Here is a 16,824-nt window from a genome sequence, read left to right on the forward strand (position 1 = left end):
CTGCCCATTGTTAACCACTTGCTTGTTCTCTGTCTGTGAGTCTGTTTCTTTTTGGTTATTTTCATTAGTTTGTTTTAGTTTTTAGATTCCACATATAAGTGACATTATATGGTATTTGTCTTTCTCTTTATGACTAAGTCCATCCTTTTTTATGGCTGAGTGGTGCTCCATTGTGTGTATGTATATATATATATATATATATATATACCACATTTTCTTTATCTATTCCTCTGTTTGTGGACAAATAAGCTGCTTACCTATCTTGGCTATTGTAATAATTGTTTATTTTTATTCATGATATTTAGAAAAATTTCGATGTTCAGTTGTTTGTTCCTTGGCTTAATTTCTAATATTTTCCTCTCATTTTCAGTAATTAACTGCACTGCTTCTCAATTCGCATGTGTTAGTAATGGTCAGTGTATTAGCAAGATATATCGTTGTGATGGTATTTTTGACTGCGATGACCACTCTGATGAGACAAATTGTCGTAAGTACCATATACCTAGCATGTTTCAGGTGACGAGGTCATTTCTTATTTACCAGGATTGCTCTTACCACAGATTTTCTCTTAGATAAGCTAGAGAGAAGGCAGCCTAATTAACAAAACATTGTCCAAGGACCACAGTATTGATTGTATAATCAAATCAAATCAACATTACCAAATAGGGATAAATTGTGACTCAAGTAGTTGTAAATGGGCACTTTCAAATTGTCTTTTGAGTAGATTAAATATTTCTCAAGTATTTTTGTTTTCAGTTTTACCTGGGGCATTCAAAATTAGTGGGTTTCAATGAGGTTTGCCATATATAAAGACATTTTAATGGTTTCTTTTAAGTCTCAATAGGGAGGTCACATCAAGCAAATCATTTGTTTAGTATCTGCTAACATGTTTTCTGTGGTCTTTGTCCTGGGAGTCTGATGAAAGTAAAAAACAAAGCAAGGCAGATAGGTATAAGGGCTTTGTAGAAATGATACAGATAAAATTCAATGAAGGTTCTGAGAATTTTTTGAGGGTTCAAGGAGGACTTCATGGACTATAAATATGATGGACCTATAATCTTCACAGGCTGTAGACTTAATAATGGAAAGGATTTGTTATTGCCATTTTTATATTAAACATGGTGAGGTGGTCATTTGTTTGAATGTTGGTGTTTTGGATCATAAAAATAGGTTTCTATCAATTCTCTTCCCTAATCAGAAAAGAGGATTTCCCTGATGGCTCAGTGGTACAGAATCCATCTGCCAATGCAGGAGATGAGGGTTTGATCCCTGGGTCTGGAAGATCACTGGAGAAGGAAATGTCAGCCCACTCCAGTATTCTTGCCTAGAGAATCCCGTGGACAGAGGAACCTGGTGGGCTATAGTCCCTGGGTTCACAAAGAGTCGGACATGACTGAGTAACTAAACAACAACAATCAGAAAAGGATGGTTTAAATCTATGGATAAAAAGAAAATATAAATGCTTACATACTTAATAAGAGTGTACAACACCCAGAAATTCTTAATCCCGAAGTTTCTGTTTCACATTGAAAACTTGGAATTCTTCCCAGGTGATGTGAGGGTAAAGTGCCATTGCCTCTGGCTTTCTATTACCTTAGAAGGTCCCTGGGAGAGAGTTTGGGTTTACTCCTGTGAAATAGGCAAGCAATAAATAAAAATTGCTTGATGAATAGTGGAAAGTTTGCAAAGAATGGAAGATTTACAGTCATCTTAGCTTCATCATCATCAGTTTAGTCGCTCAGTCATGTCTGACTCTTTGCCACCCCATGAACCGCAGCATGCCAGGCCTCCCTGTCCATCACCAACTCCTGGAGTTTACCCAAACTCATGTCCATTGATTCGGTGATGCCATCTAACCATCTCATCCTCTGTCGTCCCCTTCTCCTTCTGCCTTCAATCTTTCCCAATATCAGGGTCTTTTCAAATGAGCCAGCTCTTTGCATCAAGTGGCCAAAACATTAGAGTTTCAGCTTCAACATCAGTCCTTCCAATGAACACCCAGGACTGATTTCCTTTAGGATGGACTAGTTGGATCTCCTTGCAGTCCAGGGGACTCTCAAGAGTCTTCTCCAACACTACAGTTCAAAAGCATCAATTCTTCTTCGCTCAGCTTTCTTTATAGTCCAACTCTCACATCCGTATGTGACTACTGGAAAAACCATAGCCTTGACTAGATAGACCTTTATTGACAAAGTAATGTCTCTGCTTTTTAATATGCTGTCTAGGTTGGTCATAACTTTCCTTCCAAGGAGTAAGCATCTTTTAATTTCATGGCTGCAATTAGTTAGCCACTGTTTCTACTGTTTCCCCATCTATTTCCCATGAAGTGATGGGACCAGATGCCATGATCTTAGTTTTCTGAATGTTGAGCTTTAAGCCAACTTTCTCACTCTTCTCTCTCACTTTCATTAAGAGGATCTTTAGTTCTTCTTCACTTTCTGCCATAAGGGTGGTGTCATCTGTATATCTGAGGTTATTGATATTTCTCCCAGCAATCTTGATTCTAGCTTGTGCTTCCTCCAGCCCAGCATTTCTCATGATGTACTCTGCATATAACTTAAATAAGCAGGGTGACAGTATACAGTCTTGACATACTCCTTTTCTATCTGGAACCAGTCTGTTGTTCCATGTCCAGTTCTAACTGTTGCTTCCTGACCTGCATACAGGTTTCTCAAGAGACAGATCAGATGGTCTGGTATTCCCATCTCTTTCAGAATTTTCCACAGTTTATTGTGATACACACAGTCAAAGGCTTTGGCATAGTCAATAAAGCAGAAGTATATGTTTTTCTGTAACTCTCTTGCTTTTTCGATGATCCAGCGGATGTTGGCAATTTGATCTCTGGTTCCTCTGCCTTTTCTAAACCAGCTTTAACATCTGGAAGTTAATGGTTCACGTATTGCCGAAGCCTGGCTTGGAGAATTTTTAGCATTACTTTGCTAGCATGTGAGATGAGTGCAATTGTGCGGTAGTTTGAGCATTCTTTGGCATTGCCTTTCTTTGGGATTGGAATGAAAACTGACCTTTTCCAGTCTTGTGGCCACTGCTGAGTTTTCCAGGTTTCCTGATGTATTGAGTGCAGCACTTTCACAGCATCATCTTTTAGGATTTGAAATAGCTCAACTGGAATTCCATTACCTCCACTAGCTTTGCTTGTAGTCATGCTTCTTAAGGCCCACTTGACTTCACACTCCAGGATGTCTGGCTCTAGGTGAGTGATCACACCATTGTGATTATCTGGGTTGTGAAGATCATTTTTTTATAGTTCTTCTGTGTATCCTTGCCACCTCTTCTTAATATCTTCTGCTTCTGTTAGGTCCATACCATTTCTGTCCTTTATTGAGCCCATCTTTGCATGAAATGTTCCCTTGGTATCTCTAATTTTCTTGAAGAGATCTCTAGTCTTCCCTATTCTATTGTTTTCCTCTATTCCTTTGCATTGATCGCTGAGGAAGGCTTTCTTATTTCTCCTTGCTATTCTTTGGAATTCTGCATTCACATGGGTATATCTTTCCTTTTCTCCTTTGCTTTTCACTTCTCTTCTTTTCACAGCTATTTGTAAGGCCTCCTCAGACAGCCATTTTGCTTTTTTGCATTTGTTTTTTGGGGGGATGGTCTTGATCCCTGTCTCCTGTACAATGTCACGAACCTCCATCCATAGTTCATCAGGCACTCTATCAGATCTAGTTCCTTAAATCTATTTCTCACTTCCACTGTATAATGCTAAGAGATTTGATTGAGGTCATACCTGAATGGTCTAGTGGTTTTCCCCACTTTCTTCAATTTAAGTCTGAATTTGGCAATAAGGAGTTCATGATCTGAGCCACAGTCAGCTCCCCGGTCTTGTTTTTGCTGACTGTATAGAGCTTCTCCATCTTTGGCTGCAAAGAATATAATCAGTTTGATTTCGGTGTTGACCATCTGGTGATGTCCGTGTGTAGAGTCTTCTCTTGTGTTGTTGGAAGAGGGTGTTTGCTATGACCAGTGCATTCCCTTGGGAAAACTCTAATAGCCTTTGCCCTGCTTCATTCTGTACTCCAAGGCCAAATTTGCCTGTTACTCCAGGTATTTATTGACTTCCTACTTGGCTTCATTTAGTATAATTCATTTGAGGAAAAGTGATAACATCCAAATACATGAAATCCATAAATTCCATGTCACCATAGCTGTTTAACTTCTATTAAATGCTCTGATGATTCTTTATTATTGAATCCAAAGTTAGAAACACAGGAAATAGAATTTTCTTTTGACTCAGGGACTTCTATCCACTGTACATCCGTTTCTTTGTTATCAGATCCATTAATCAGATCAGACAGAGAAGACAATCATTTTAGATGTTAATATTACATTTGTCATAATCATTATTAGAAACCCACCATTGATCCAAAATGATTTCTTCTGAACCTAGGAGTTATATAAAAGGGATTACGGATCACATTCACAAGTGCATTTTCCCCATGCTGTTCTCTTAGCAACCAGGCCTCCTGGTATGTGCCACCAAGATGAATTCCAGTGCCAGGAAGATGGGATCTGCATTCCGAAGACCTGGGAGTGTGATGGGCATGAGGACTGCCTCCAGGGATCTGATGAGCACAATGGCTGCCCCCCCAAAACCTGCCATCCATCTCATTTCGTCTGTCAAAATGGAAACTGCATCTATAGAAACTGGCTCTGTGATGGGGACAATGATTGCGGAGACATGAGCGATGAGAAGGACTGCCCTACTCAGCCCTTTCAGTGTCCCAGTTGGCAGTGGCAATGCCCTGGCCATAGCATCTGTGTGAATCTGAGTGCAGTGTGTGATGGTGTCCCTGACTGCCCCAGTGGGACAGATGAGTCCCCGCTTTGCAGTAAGTTTCCTGACCACAGTTTACTGGCCATGAACTCATCCTGAGCAGTGGCCAGTTGTGTGTCGTCATTGTCGCAATCACCATGTGGTTCTTGAGGAAGGAATCTCAGTTCTCTGAATTTCAACCTGTGTAGGGATAGCCATCATGGAATTCAAATAAATCATCACTGGACAGTATTTCTCATTGAATTCTTTGCACCCAGTTCTGTGTTTTGACTTCATTCGATCATCAAATTAAATTTGGCTCTGTTGGGTAATGCACTCATAAGTTTTTCTAACTTTCATATTTCCTAATTTCAATCAGAACTTGCCACAAAACAAATGAAGTCCAGAGATTTGTGTTTGCTGTGATTAAAATCCTGCGATTGGCATATCATCCTAATTACTGTCCTTTCTTTCTTTGCTCTTTAATCAATACTCATTCTCAGATGAACCCCAGCCAGGTATGACTGCAAAGTATTTTAGATTCTCATGATTTTATTTGCATTGCATTTGTGCTGAAAATGTCCCAATCATTTTGACTTACTTCTCCTTCTGGTACATGTTTCATACCATGACTCTTATAAATAAGAGTACACATGGAAATAGAGGGTATTTGCATCCACAGGCAGATAACTATCTTGGGTGCCTCGGGCATAGTCATTTTAGCCCTGAAAGTAAGTGTATCTATGCCCTCTAGTCTTTCCCCTTGGTAAAACTTTTAGTTCTGTTCTTCAGTGTCAAAGTCTTATCTTCCATATCTGTGTAGGTAGAAGGATGACAGAAAACAATGGGAAGTAATTTAGGTCTCTTTGCATGCTTTACCAATGACAGTTATGTTTCTTTACGTTTACTTTATATTTCCTCCACGTTTTGCTCGTTGCACTAAATGGAGTTATATTAGAAGGTTGTAGTGAAGAAAGTGGTTCAAGTCCAGTGGATGTGAAAGATGGTAAATCCTTAGACAAGTCAGAGCACTGGACAGCCTATGGGCCTCATCCATGTGGATTCTGCTCATAGCTCATACTTGGGTATTGTGTTGAGGGTGACGTGAGACTGTATGGCATGTAATATAACAGAGTGAACCAAAGAAGCAAAGATTCCTGACTTTTCCCCTTTGTGATTTCTTTTTCTTTATTCTAGACCAGGATAGCTGCTCAGATTCCAATGGCGGTTGTACTCACCAGTGTATTCAAGGGCCTTATGGGGCCCAATGCCAATGTCCATTGGGATACCTGCTTGGCAATGACTCTAAGACCTGCGAAGACATAGATGAATGTCGTATTCCAGGCTTTTGTAGCCAGTACTGTTACAACATGAGAGGTTCTTTCCGGTGCTGGTGTGATTCAGAATACAGGCTAGACGCTGATCGGAGGACTTGTAAAGCTACAGGTAATGAAAGTGAACTAACTCCAGCTAGTTTAACAGGCACGCTCCAGACACCATCTTTGTATAATGCCTAATGAATTAAATTCAACCAATATTAATTCTGGGCTTCCCAGATGGCTCAGTGGTAAAGAATCTGCCTGCCAATGCAGGTAGACATAAGAAACGCAGGATCAATCCCTGACTCAGGAAGATCCCCTGGAATTGGAAATGGCAACACATTCTTGACTGGCAAATTGCATGGACAGAGGAGCCTGGCGGGCTACAGTCCATGGGGTGGCAAAGAGTTGGACACGACTGAACACAGCACACACATAGTATTAACTCAGTTTCTATGACATGAAAGTGTTTGTACTATGTGTAGGGTATTGATGTGGCTGCTTTAAATGTGACCAAATAGAGAATACTAAACCCAAAGAGGCAGTTTCTTCTTTTCAGGTAGGAGTCTGGAGGGTAGAGGGTTCGGGCGTAAAAGCTGGTGTGCCTTCCATCCAGGGATCCAGTGATCTTGCTCCAGAGTTTGCCAGCTCCCAGGAAGTATGAAAGGGATGAGAATCTTCCTTTTAAGGATGATACCTGGAATTTGACACATCATTTGTTTGCATTTTATTGATGGAAACTTAGTCATATAGTCTCTCCAAACTGAAATGGAAATGGAGAAACGTCTCTAGCTCTTAGGCCCTGCGCTGTGCTAAAACTTGGCATAATTTATTACTAAAAAGGAAGAAGAGAGAGGACATGGAAATGATTAGAAATCTCTGCCATAGCTGAATGCAGAGTACAAAATAAGCACGTACAAAAGTAACTATAGTAACAGGAAGAATGCAAGAATAGTTCACTCCAGGTTGATAGCTAGATAAACACTGAAGTGTAATTCAAGGATGAAAGATATTTTGAAAGCTTACTTTCAGTACTTGTGAAAATCAGCTATTAAGATAACGTCATTCTTATAGGAATTTATGTTTGTTTTTCTCCATTACTCTAGTTTGGAATGGCATCTTCTTTCTGTTATCAAAGGTATTACATCAAATATTGTTTCTCCCAGAATCGTTGACACTTTGTATTTTCTTCTTGGACAGAGTCTGAAAGTCTGTTACTGGTGGCGAGTCAGAGCCAGCTTGTTGCTGGCAATATTACCCGGAAGGGGCAGCTTATCTACCCGGTTATCCAACATGGTTCTCACATTGTGGCTGTGGATTTTGATTCAGTCAGTGGTCGTATCTTTTGGTCTGATGGAACTCAGGGTAAAATCTGGAGTGCGTTTCAAAATGGAACAGATAGAAAGCTAGTAAGTACATAAATACATGTCTACTGGCCTTTGATCTGACTAGTTCCCCAGTCTCAGGTCTATTTGCTGTTAATCACCAGTGAGAGAAGGTCTTACCTTATCTTAATTGGTTCTCAGGTCTCCCTCTGGGCCATCCATACTTAAAAGCCTTGGATGTTCCTAACTCCTATCTGATGGAATCTGAAGGGAGAGGCTGGAATCTGAATACCAGGTTATATGATACAGAGACCTCATTGCATCTTGGAAGTCCCTTCTGCATTTTTTTTTTTTCCTAGTGGATAAAAAACAAGGGAGACACAGGGGGAGGTTGCTTTTCTTTCTTTTGTCTTTTAAAATATTTTTTAAATTTATTATTTCTTTTCTATCATGGTTTATTATATAGGATAGTGAATATAGTTCCTTGTGCTATACAATAAGACCTTGTAGTTGAAGTTGCTTTTCTTAGCTTTAATTCAGTTATGTTTCTTGATCAGTCTCCCAGAGTTTCAATTTCTTCGTCCTTGGTGGTTATGTTTCCTCTGCCCCTTAGAACTTTATTTTGTAATTGTTGGCTCTCAATCAATAAAGGCATTACTTTTGCCATGAGAACACTGTAAAGTTTCATAGGGTGGCCAGCTTAGCAAATGGATACAGTTTTTGTTTAATTGAAAAAATTCTGAAACCAAAATGAAACTCCACACTAATCCAACAATAGAGTATTCAATTCTACACGATTTTGTAGATTTTCCCTAGAAAACCCTACTGTTTCTACATGGGAAGACAACATTTTCTAGTCCTCACATGAAATCATAGGACAAGTTAGATACCTTATTCTCGATTTTCATTTAATTTCTATGTTTGGATTATTTCTTGAGAGTTCACTTGATATTCACTTTCGTCTTTAGATACTTGACAGTGGTGTCAGCATGACTGGAAATATTGCAGTAGATTGGATAGGACGCAATCTTTACTGGACAGATGTTTCCCTGCAAACAATTGAAGTCGCTAAACTGGATGGGAGCCACAGGACTGTGCTGCTTAGTGAAAACATAACAAATCCAGGGGGACTAGTAGTAGATCCCAGAGCTACGTAAGACATTTTTTTTCTTAAATAACATGTTGCCTTAACATTGTAAGAGAGAAAATAACAGTAACGTGATGTGGCTAATACTCATATCACAATATTTTCAATGATCGCTTGTTTAAACATCTCTATATAAATGTTAGCCATACAGCTGGTTGTTGCTGTCTTCCTTTATCTGAATAGTCTTCTTCTTAAAGTACACAAGAGCAATTGATTGTTCACTTAAATTAAAGATCATATTATTTTTTAGCCTGCAAGTATATGATGAAGTCTCTAACAAATGCATGCAGTAACACACTTCATATTTATACAACAAAAAGCCACATTTTCTTGCTTCAGTTTCATATTATTTACTACTACTTCCTTTTAGGTCATGTAAGGAAATTTTTGCCTCCTGGCCCTAAAGGAAAGAAGAAATTCTCTCATGCTTAGAAATCTTGGAGGGCTTCTTTCCTTGAATTTCCTTAGATTGTCTTCTGCAGGAAGATGAGTTAGGCAAATTATGTTCAATGCAGTGTAGACTTGTTAGATATTGTAAAGTATTACACACCAGTGAAATTTATGATGAATCTGATGATGAATAACGACTTGCTTAAAAATGACGGGGTAGATAAACAAGGACAGGATGGACTTTTCTAGATCAACTGTATGTGGATTGTACAGAAACACAAATCAGCACTGAGACATTTCAGTGTGTCACACTGTACTGCATGTTTTATGAATGTTATAAAAACACCCAGATGGCCTGTGATTGTATTTATGATTGCAGTTTTACTTTGTGACATAGTAAGCTCTTGCATATATTCTGAACTGGAGATGTGTTATTTTAGCAGAGCATAAACATGATATTCTGTTATTTAAAATGACAGTTATTTTCCATGTAGAAATATGTCCTGTCCAATTGGTAACTCGTTTCTTTTCACAGTGACCGTGTGATGTTCTGGTCTGACTGGGGCAGTCACCCTCGCATTGAGCGAGCTAGCATGGATGGCAGTCAGCGCACCGTCATTGTCCAGGAGAAGATCTATTGGCCCAATGGATTAGCTCTTGACTACCCCAACAGGCTACTCTATTTCATGGATGGCTATCTTGATTACATAGACTTCTGTCACTACGATGGAAGCAACCGGAGGCAGGTGATAGCCAGTGATTTGGTAAGTTGGTAGCAAAGAAAGGAAATTAAACTAAGATCATGGTTTAGTAGGAAGCATATGGAGTAAAAGAAAAGTAAGAAATTCACTGCTGTGTCATAGACATCCCGAAAATATCAACAGAAAGGAGGGCCGGTCCATCTTTTTTCACAGAAAATCATTATTCCTGTTCATGGTCCAGGAAGGATTAATAGCTTGCATGATTTAGTTGATCTGTTATTTAGTTGATGCCAACCTGTTATTAAATAATGATTTAATTATATGTAAATTCCTCAATGAAATAATAGTTTGTTGCGTATTTTGTATTTTTATTTAGGAAATTCTGGTGAATTTATTTTCACAAGTTAAATGGGAAAATGAAGAAAATATATATTTTACTAAAGAACTATTGTAGCCTTCAGAGTAAAGATGAAGGCTAAATGACACAGGTCTATGAAAGAATTTTTGATTTGTCAGTGGGATGTAGGTCATTTATTTCTTTCTATCTCTTAAGCAAGGATTTACTATGTCTTTATTAAATTAAATGCTAAAGGAAACCATCTTCTTGGGTAGGTATCCCTTCCTACTTTGTTCATCTTGGTTTTTATTTCTAGGTCTCATTGTTTTCTCCTGCTTCACAGATTCTGCGCCATCCTTATTCCATAAGTCTCTTTGAAGATACTGTGTACTGGAGTGATCGTGCTACTCATGAGGTTATGAAAGCCAATAAGTGGCATGGGGGGAACCAGTCAGTGGTGATGACTCTCCACCAGCCTCTTGGCATTGTTGTGGTGCATCCTGCCAAACAACCAGTTTGTAAGTGATAGACCTATCTTTCCTGGGTATAGCTTGGAAAACATTGATTCTGGGAATGTAAATGTATAATTTTGCAGACCCATTTGTTTGGACAGTGTATTTCCATGACTTCTATTTATCATGGGAAACACAAATGTTTTATGTCTTACATACTCAAAGTCTCCCTGGTTTTTTTTCTCTCACTTACTCTTGCCACACTGGGCTTCCTTTTGGTACAGAAGCATATCAGGCTTCTTCCCATCTCTGAATGTCTGCACTGGCTCTTCCCTCTGCCCTGGGATGCTCCTTGCCCAGATCTCAGTCTGAGGTGCTCCTTCATGTTACTCTCAGATGGTCCTTTGTGCCTTCATTCTCTCAGATGGTTCTTGACCGTCCTATCGAAAATGGCTCTCTCTTTCATAATTCTTTTGTTCTTTGTTCTCACATTCTAAAGTCGCACAATTTATGAGTTTAGTTCTGGTTTCCTTTGTTATAATAACTGCCTCATATTTACAGTATTCCCAGTCTCCTGCATTGGCAGTTGGGTTCTTTACCACTAGCACCACCTTGAAAGCCTGTTTGGCTTTACTAGATTTTGAGTGAATGAATGGATTACTGCATCTAACAAAGTGTATGTAATGAGAATATATAAGATCTAGAGAATATCCTCTCAGCACAGGATACACACCAGATCTCTTTACTTCAAGGAGTAGAAACACACAAAGATGTCATCAATTAAAAAAAAGAAAGATTATTACCTAACCAGAACTTTCACAACAGTAGGTAAGGTCACATAGAGAACACAACTTGGTTTCATTTAATGTAAAAAGATCTTTTTGGGGTCAGCCAAGGAGACACATCTTATGTAGCATCAAATTTCTACTTCTAAGCTCTGGGTTATTCAGGGGCTGTTTGTTCATAATCCATTTATAGGCTGGATTGGTCTGTGACCTTGGGTAAGTCACTCCTCACTCTTATGCCTCTTAGGAACCTTATGTTGAAAGATGATGTTGAGGAAGGGTGAAGTACTTAAGGGCAAAAACCAAACTAGCCAACGTAACATATATTTGTGTGTCCAAATATCAGAGACTCCTAGGATTACAGTTTTTTAATTGAGATATAATTGACAAATGACATTGCATTTGTTTTAGGTGTGCAACATAATGATTAGATATTTATATATATTGTAAAACAATCAAAGTGAGATTAGTGAACATCCATCACCACATATTTTTCTGTGATTAGAACTTTTAGGATCAACTCTTTACTCTAGTCATCATGCTGTACATTACATCCACAGGACTTCTTTGTGTTGTAACTGGAAGTTTCCACCTTTTGCCCACCTTCACACTGTTTGCTACCTTGCATTCCCTGCTTCTGGCAAGCACCAATCTGTTTGTTTTTATTTTTTAATTTAGATTTCATATGAAAGTGATATCATTATACCCTCCAGGTCCATCTATGTTGTTGCAAATGGAGTATTTTCTTTTTTTTCGGTGGCTGATTGATATTTGATTGTATGCATGTTTATATACATACTATATCTTCTTTGTCCATTCATTCTGTTCACTTTAATGTGGGCAGTTTTCCATTCACCTTGTTTTCTTCTCTTTGTATTACAGCCTCAAATCCATGCAACTATGTCCGATGCAGCCATCTGTGCCTGCTTTCCTCAAAGAGTCATTACTCCTGTGCTTGTCCTTCCGGGTGGAGTCTTGCTCGTGATTCTGTGACTTGCGTGCGAGGTAGAGTATGTCCTTTAAGTACGCTCTGAAGGTGGAACTTGCCATCGAGCTCTAAAGCACTTGGTGATGGAGTGTGTGTGCTGTGTTTCCTCTGATCAGCAGGTATCTGTGGGGTGTGTGCCGCATGGGGTGAGTTAATTGAGCACCATAAACAAAAATTGATTTACAATCAACCATATACAGAAACTCCATTACAAATGAGTTGTAACTGTAATACAGTTTCTATATATGGAGCCAATATTATGTGTGCCTGTGGTTCTGCATTCTTTAACCTCACATTTTTTCTTACCTGGTTATAGGCAGGCAAGCTGTGATAATGGGAAGTTCCAAATTCTCCATTTAGAAATAAAAATTGTGGATATTTGTGGATAGTTTCATTTTTAAGTTACTTATCTCATTTTAAAAAATATTTATTTTTATTTATTTGTTTGGCTGTACCGGGTCTAGTTGTGGCACATGGGATTTTTTAGTTGTGGCATGTGAACTCTGCAGCATGTGAACTCATAGTTGCATGGCATGTGGGATCTAGTTTCCTGACCTAGGATCAGACCTGGACTCCTGCATTGAGCGTGTGGAGTCTTAACCTTGGACCACAAAGAAAGTGCCTCCTTATTTCATTTTTTATTCTCATAACCAGTAGTCAATAAAGAGTGTTACAATATGGGTATTCTGACTCCAGTTTCAGTACCTTTACTATTTATTATTTTATGGTGCTCTAAAAATGAAACTTTTCCTTGTATGAAATACTTTAAGTGATTATTTGAGCAATTTATTCTTCATCTCATCCTAGATATCTTACTGGGTTGATTGAAGAGTATGTGAGTATTATACTAAGTTCTTAAGGGAACAAGAAAGGAAGGATAAGATGTAGTCAATCCACAAAGGAGATTTCTAAGAAATTATTTGCCTTTGCTTAAAAATCTAAAGAAGTAGTATAAACAAGTTTCTTTCATTACTCAGTGAAGAGGAGTAACATATTTTCATACTGATAAAAATGGCTGTGGACAACTTAAAAGTAAATGTTTAATGGTGAAAAATTCCTAAATTAAGAGAAAAGTAGTCTTAATTCTAGAGGAAAATTTAGTTTTCAAAAGGAAAATATATTCCTGAATCCAGGAAATTTATGGTGTTTACAGGTTATACAGATGCAAGGTTACTGAAAATTTAATTCCATCAGCATGTAGTATTTTTCAGTGATACTTTTGTGATGAAAGATTTTAATTATTGGTAATGCTTACAAAGGGATTGGCATTTGCAATGTTTCTTCAGAGATTTATTATGAACCTAATCCTTGTTGACATTGTTTAATTTAGTGTGTCCTCAGAGTCTTTCAGCAGAAGATTAAACGGGGCTATAGACATTCTTTGTACAAAACATTCTTTCACCACACAAAGATTGTTGAACTGTGCATTGGGGATTGGTGTCATCTACATTACTATCTGATAGTGATTGATAAGTGTCAAGTCTAAAAAATAACTTTTCTTATTTCACAAATAATTCCACTAGTGGTTTCCCATAGACGGATTTTTACTGAGGTAGAACTTTTTCAACATTTTCCAACAGGCTTCTGAGCACCGGTTGGGTTACTGAGTCCTAATATATGTGAACTAAAAAAAAATTGCTTTTTTTTCAACAAGAAGCTTAGAAGACAACATTCATAGATGAAAACAGTTTATTTAAATATTTGGTCACCTTTAAAATTTTGTCTGTGCAGTGTCTAAAATATCTTTGGAAGTACTTGTATAAGATTAAGTGAAAAAGCACAGATTGTTTAATATTGGCTATATATTCATAAAATTATGCATTAAAAAAATCTGGAGGACAGAATACACAAATGCCAATACTGCTTACTGTTGGTAAGGGAGATTATGGGGTATTTCTATTTTTTCCTAATTTTATGTTATAAAATTTTAATGGGAAAGCTTTCTTTGTATGAAATAGTTTTTTATTGTTTATCAAATATGTTCCTCAAGTGCCAAAAAGCCTCCCAAACTCAAACCATCTTCCCAGCACCCCCTAATATTAAGAGCTGCACATCCAAAATAGGGTTGTGTAAGGTCTGACTTTGGGAGGAACTATGCTTGGGAGTCATAAATGCCACCTCTTAATGACAACATAAATTTTCATTCCCGACTGTTGTCTTTTCACTTCTTTGCTCTGCTAACACTAATCTTAATTCTTAATAAGATAATGACATGAAAAATAAAAATGAAGAAATGTTCCTTTTTCCTGATCTCCTTTCCAGCCAACCTTAGATGCTGCTGTACCTACTCTTTTATGGCCATGGTCCATATTCTTTGCCTGGCGCCCCAGACTCTAAGTTCCTTGAGAATAAACCTGATTCCATGGCACAGTGTCACTGAGTGAATCTTGAGTGGATGACAAACCTTTCAATATCATTTTTTGTTTATTGCCCATTCATATGTTTTTCACATGTTTATGCCTTTATTGATGTGTAGAGTTATAAAATTAGCCCTTTTTTCTTTACCATAGAGCACTTTTCATGCACCTTCCTATGCCACCTGCTGTCTTGGTAGCCACTTCTGCCAGTGCAGCGTTAAATGACACCCCACCTCTAATCTATGGCCTGCAAATGTTCGTTGGTTGTAAACCCTCTCAAACACACCCACAGTGAACAGCCGGAGGTCCTGAGACCTATCCCTAGGGAGGAGAATTGGCTGAAGGAGTAGCGCTGGAGGAAGAGCTTATTAGAGGAGGAGTCTGGGAGGCCCATGTTTGATGGATAAGATTTTTCAGCCTTAAACAGTGCTTTAGTTAACAATTCTTCCAATTAAGCAAAAGAAAAATTACCCTGAAAAGAGCAGAATCAGATTTTGAGTAAGTAAAAATTCCCCTGTGAAATTGAGAAATATTTCTTATTTCTCTGAACCAATGAGCATTTATAATATATAACTAATTAATCATTAAATATAATCTCAGAATAATTTCAGGGTGCATTTGAAACTCATAATTTTTAATTTCTGTATTTAAATCAAATGAATTCAGGGGTGATTTGATATTCAATAAATAGTACCCAGCGTGTACTTTTTGAAGATTAGTGGTTAAGAACATAGGTTTTAGAGTCCAAGCAACCTTGTTGTGACCTTGGTTATTTTGCAATAGCAACAAAAGGCTTTAGGGAGAGAAATTAATGAATAAGTATTTGTTTGCTGCATATTGTGTAGCATGTATTCTCAATAAATGAGGATGGCTATTTTGATTATTGCAGTTGTTTAGGAAAGAGGAAAAGTGGAGCAGCTGAGCGAGGCAAGGCTTGGGAGTTAATCTGATTGCATTGTTTCCTGCAAGAGTTGCATAGCTGTGGGAGGCTCCTTGGCCTCAGTTGTTTTTGAAAACAGCATTACTGGTTGCTGTGAAAGACTAAATGCTGTCTATATATTGTAGTACTTTTCATGAATAGTTGCAAATTTCAAATCTGTGCTAGGTTAATCAATTGAGTCAATTCATTTCTCAGTAATGGAAATGCCAGGAACAAGGAAAAGCTAAATCAGATGTTAAAGAAAGTAAAGAAAAAATTGTCAAAATAATCCTGCTGAAGATGGAAAGCTTCCTGAATGATCAAAATAATGCAAACACCATTTTTAGCCCATGAAGATTATGCAATAATTAATCATTTTATACTTTGTCTTAATAGATGATATATCTTACATGTCTTAATAACACAAACTCACATTTTGAAGTTTTCCTTTTCTCACAGAGGAATGATAATAAAACCCTATTCATGAACTTTATTAGTTTTTTCATAATGGACCTACAGTCTGCAGAATATTATTTCTGAGAAAGGACCTCATTATGTATTAAACAGCTTACATAAATTCATAGTTTAAATAAGATATTATGAAGATGTTTAAATTGCAATATATAGATACTTTTGAGAACTTCGGAAGACACTCTACATATTTACTTATCTGTCCATCCATTTATTCATGTATGGGGTCATTCAGTTAGCAAATATTTATTAAACAACTATTCCAAGCTCTGGGGACATAATAGTGAGTGAATTGGATGGGGTCACTGCCCTTTGGGAGTTAGAATCTAATGCAGAAGATAGACATTAGTCAAACAACAATTGGTATAATTATAAATTAGATTTACTTAGTAATTAGACCCTTTCATAAACACTAGGCAACACTTTATGGTGTTATTTTCTAAAAATACTTAAAACTAATGAACTGCCATTCACCAAGAAGAGGCTACACATTTTCTTTTGCCCCAAAATGTGAAAATCCAACTCTCCCTTCCCTGAGTCATTCTGCATCTAGAAGTGGAAGAACTTCTTGTCTGTGACTATCCAAACATGGATAGTTTAGCAGTGTGTGTAAGGAATTAATGAAGTGTAAGGTAAATGCTGATCTACCTTGGGTGATTCCGTAAGTCTTGTGTGTGAAATTGGTGGTCTGGTGACCCAACAACCCACTGAAACCCAATGGAAAACCCTGAATTTTCTGGTGAAATATCATGCATTATAATTATTGCCAGGATCCTTCAGTGGCATTTTATCCTATCAGATGGTAATAATCCTTTGCCCTCTGTTAGTCTAAATATCTGGGATATAATTTCGAGTGGTA

At 37.7% G+C, this 16,824-nt stretch overlaps 1 protein-coding gene across 1 annotated transcript in view; it reads left to right on the top strand.

The window, feature by feature from the left end:
* LRP2 (LDL receptor related protein 2) overlaps positions 1 to 16,824 on the top strand; it is a 177,825-nt gene that overhangs the window by 86,446 nt on the left and 74,555 nt on the right. Inside the window, exons 24-31 of the mRNA XM_081577887.1 lie at positions 371 to 487; positions 4,473 to 4,850; positions 5,972 to 6,220; positions 7,294 to 7,502; positions 8,387 to 8,571; positions 9,491 to 9,719; positions 10,337 to 10,511; positions 12,113 to 12,235. Of these exons, the coding sequence (XP_081434013.1) occupies positions 371 to 487; positions 4,473 to 4,850; positions 5,972 to 6,220; positions 7,294 to 7,502; positions 8,387 to 8,571; positions 9,491 to 9,719; positions 10,337 to 10,511; positions 12,113 to 12,235 (1,665 nt within the window). The remainder of the gene's footprint in view (positions 1 to 370; positions 488 to 4,472; positions 4,851 to 5,971; positions 6,221 to 7,293; positions 7,503 to 8,386; positions 8,572 to 9,490; positions 9,720 to 10,336; positions 10,512 to 12,112; positions 12,236 to 16,824) is intronic.

This window comes from Giraffa tippelskirchi, chromosome 3 (genome assembly GCF_054371585.1).
Source record: "Giraffa tippelskirchi isolate mGirTip1 chromosome 3, T2T-mGirTip1v1.2.pri, whole genome shotgun sequence".
NCBI classification, from domain to species: Eukaryota; Metazoa; Chordata; class Mammalia; order Artiodactyla; family Giraffidae; genus Giraffa; species Giraffa tippelskirchi.